The sequence below is a fragment of the Cucurbita maxima genome, unplaced genomic scaffold, assembly GCF_002738345.1.
Source record: "Cucurbita maxima cultivar Rimu unplaced genomic scaffold, Cmax_1.0 Cma_Scf00021, whole genome shotgun sequence".
NCBI classification, from domain to species: Eukaryota; Viridiplantae; Streptophyta; class Magnoliopsida; order Cucurbitales; family Cucurbitaceae; genus Cucurbita; species Cucurbita maxima.
In genome coordinates, this window is record NW_019272037.1 from 981,029 (window position 1) to 984,703 (window position 3,675).

Genomic DNA, 3,675 nt, shown 5'->3' on the forward strand with positions numbered 1-3,675 from the left:
TTTTTTTTTTTTTTTTTTTTTTGTAATAGTGGTTGTGTATTATGTGTGTATTTATGATTTATATTTGTATGTTTTTTCTTATTGTTTGATGGTCTTTTCTTCTCTATAAGAGGACCTTCAGAAAATAGATATACAGTAATTTTATTTCTTCCCAAATTTAAGTACGGCTTGTATATGATCCTATATCCTTCATAAAGTTTTATTGAGATATTTTTTCATGTTCTTGTTTCTTATAATTTTTTTGTGTTTTACAGGAAGAAAAAGGTACCATTCTAGAGCATGAGAAGAAAGCTTTGCTACTGCAAAAACAAGAGGAACACTATGATTGGACCAAGACTAAGAAAACTCGTCAGGCTGTTGAGAGTTTGGAGTCTGACATAGTACGTCTGCGGCAAGCTATAGGGGAAGATTGTGCTTCTATATTGGCGCTAATGGATGAGGAACTATATCCACAACTGGTTGCTTTAACTTCGGGGTAAACGCACATATGTTTTAATTGAGCCCCGCCGAGAAAACCTTATCTTCCTTTATATGCATGTGCAGGGATATTCAACAGTGTCACTTTCTGAATGAAAATGAACAAAGATTTTTTTTCTTGTTCTCCTCGGTTTTTGTGAGATCTCACATCGGTTGGAGAGGGGAACGAAGCATTCCTTATAAGGATGTAGAAACCTTTCCGTAGTAGACACATTTTAAAATCTTGAGGGAAAGCCCAGAAGGGGAAGTCCAAAGAGGACAATATCTGCTAGCGATGGGCTTGGGCTGTTATAGATGGTATTAGAGCCAGACACCGGGCGGTGTGCCAGCGAGGATGCTGGGCCCTCAAGGGGAGTGGATTTTGAGATCCCATATCGGTTGAAGAGGGGAACGAAACATATCTTATAAGGGTGTGGACACCTCTCCCTAGCATATGTGTATTAAAACCTTGAGAGAAAACCCAAAAATGATTATCTGCTAGCGGTGGGCTTGAGCTGTTACATATGGTATCAGAGACACCAGGTGGTGTGCCAGCGAGGACGCTGGGCTCCAAGGGGGGTGGATTGTGAGATCCCACATCGGTTAGAAAGGGGAACGAAACATTTCTCATAAGGGTATGATAACCTCGGCCTACCAGACGCATTTTAAAACCTTAAAGGGAAACCCAAAGGAAACCTCTCCCATGCCTCTGCACCCCTAATGCTCCCTTCCCGGGAAAAAAATAATAATAATAATAAAAGAAGAAAAAAGCAAAAGGAAATTGGTGACTTGGCTGCTTGCATCTACTCTACCCACTAAATATTTTCATCCTCATTCATTCTGTCCCGTTAAGGGAGTTGCTTTGCTAAAACTATACTCAAGCTAAAATAATCTCTCTGCCTTTGGTCTTTTGGCAAATATCTGTGTTCTCTGAGTCTTAAAATTATCTATTATCGTCCCTTTTCATTTTTCTGCTTCACTTTTGTACAGGTTATTGCACATGTGGAACATAATGTCTGAATGCCATCAAGTTCAGAATCAGATCTCCCAGCAGTTGAACCATCAAAGTAACAACCATGATGTGGATCTAAGTACAGATTACCATCGCCAAGCCATGGCTCAGCTCGCGGCCGAGATAACTGCCTGGTTCAACAGCTTCTGCAACCTCGTGAAATATCAGCGAGAGTATGTAAAAGCCCTCTGTAGGTGGACTCAACTTACCGACTTCCTTGTCGATCATGATAGACGGAGTGTTTGTGCATCTGTGGTTCTTAACCTCTGTGAAAAATGGCAGGATGCCCTTGAAAGATTACCTGGCAAGGTACTTATCATAGAGTAATTTTTAGTTTATGAGTACTTTGACCTTGTTCTGATGATTAAAGGTATGAATCACTGGAGAATGTTGTCATGGAAAAAATGTTGATCTTTTAGTTCAAAGTTAGCACAAATTTTTTTAAAAAATCAATTTCAATCTTACTTGAGCGTATCTTTTACTCCACGGTAGGAAATTAAACCACATATTTTAAACGCTAAATTATGCTGATTTTGGCCATAATTGAGCATATTTGAAATTTATCTTTGGTAGAAGATAAGATGCTTCTTTGACAAGTCATACTTTATATTATTCTGCATGTCAAATCATGTGCTGAAAAATGGTAATCTTCTTTTATCTTCCTTTAACTATTAATTTATATTATTGTGTGTGCTTTGGTTGGCTCTGCTTTGTTGCGGGCTTCCTTTTTGTGTTACTCGCTTGTATTCATTATTGCCATTACTGATAGATGTAATTGGTGGATTTCTCTACTCACCAAGTGAATGTTGTGCCTCTGTCACCATTTTTGACTTAAAAGACCTTGAAAATTGGCTTACTTTAAGTAGGTTTATGTGTTTTTCCTATTTACTTTGCATGAGAAGCACCAAATTTCTATTCCCTCCCCGTCTTTTTTACAGGCAGCTTCAGAGGCCATCAAGAATTTCTTGTCAGCCATAAACTCCCTAAAACTCCAGCAAGTGGAGGAACAGAACCTTCAAAGGAAATACCAAAAGCTGGATAAGAGACTTCAAAAAGAGATTCACTCATTGGCGGAGATGGAAAAAAAGCTAGGGAGAAGCTTTCAGTCTGAAGATGGAAATGACAATTTGAGCCACAAGAACCCTTTGATGCTAAAGTGTTCAAAAACTGATGCCTTGAAGAAACTTGTCGATACTGAGAAGGCCAAATATCTGAACTCCATCCAGGTCGGCCGAGCCATGACATTAAACCATCTGAAAACCGACCTCCCCAACGTTTTTCAGGCGCTTATGCGATTTGCTAGTCTCTCTGTACAAGCCATGGAGTGTGTTTGTAGTAGTGTTACACCACCTCAGGAATGTTGTGATGATGCAACAGTGAGCTCTACAAACTGAGTTTATTAGCATTTTAGGATGGCAATGGCCCCAAGAACATGTTCTTATTGACAGAAACTTGCTTTACAGGTTCTTATTTGTTTGTTGGATCTGAGTGTAACCATTACAATTAAACATGAAGTCCAGGTTCATCCAGTCCCTGGTTTGATTGGGAACACATTTTTTTCTCAACCTGCCTCCAACATATTATCAGATTTATTTCTAAGACCTGTCATTATATTGTCATTTTTCTCCAAAATGTGAGATCTCACATCGGTTGGAGAGGAGAACGAAACATTCTTTATAAGAGTCTGAAAACCTCTCCCTAGCAAACACATTTTACAAACCTTGAGGGAAAAATCAAAAAATGATAATATCTACTAGCAGTGGGCTTAGGCTGTCACAAATGGTATTAGAGCCAGACACTGGTCAGTGTGCCAGTGAGGACACTGGACGATGTATCAACAAGGATGTTGGGCTTCGAACAGGGGTGGATTGTGAGATCCCACATCGATTGGAGAGGGGTTCAAGTGCCAATGAGACGTTGGGCTTTGAAGGTGGGTGGATTGTGAGATCTCACATCGGTTGGGGAGGAGAGGTGGATTGTGAGATCCCACATCAGTTGGAGAGGAGAATGAAACATTATTTATAAGGGTGTGGAAACCTCTCCCTAACAAACGTGCTTTAAAAACCTTGAGGGGAAGGCCGATGGGAAAGCCCAAAGATGACAATATTTGCTAGCGGTGGGCTTAAACCATTACAAATGATATTAGAGTCAGACACCGAGTGGTGTGCCAGCGAGGACATTGAGCACTGAAGGGGGGGGGGGGGACA

The 3,675-nt window shown here is 40.2% G+C and overlaps 1 protein-coding gene across 1 annotated transcript in view; it reads left to right on the forward strand.

Moving 5' to 3' along the window:
- Positions 1-3,033, forward strand: part of LOC111495548 (nitrate regulatory gene2 protein-like) — a 6,938-nt gene extending 3,905 nt beyond the window's left edge. The window contains exons 3-5 of the mRNA XM_023145637.1: positions 255-475; positions 1,447-1,777; positions 2,407-3,033. Coding sequence (XP_023001405.1) covers positions 255-475; positions 1,447-1,777; positions 2,407-2,862 — 1,008 coding nt within the window. The 3' untranslated portion in view covers positions 2,863-3,033. The remainder of the gene's footprint in view (positions 1-254; positions 476-1,446; positions 1,778-2,406) is intronic.
- The last annotated feature ends 642 nt before the right edge of the window (positions 3,034-3,675 follow it).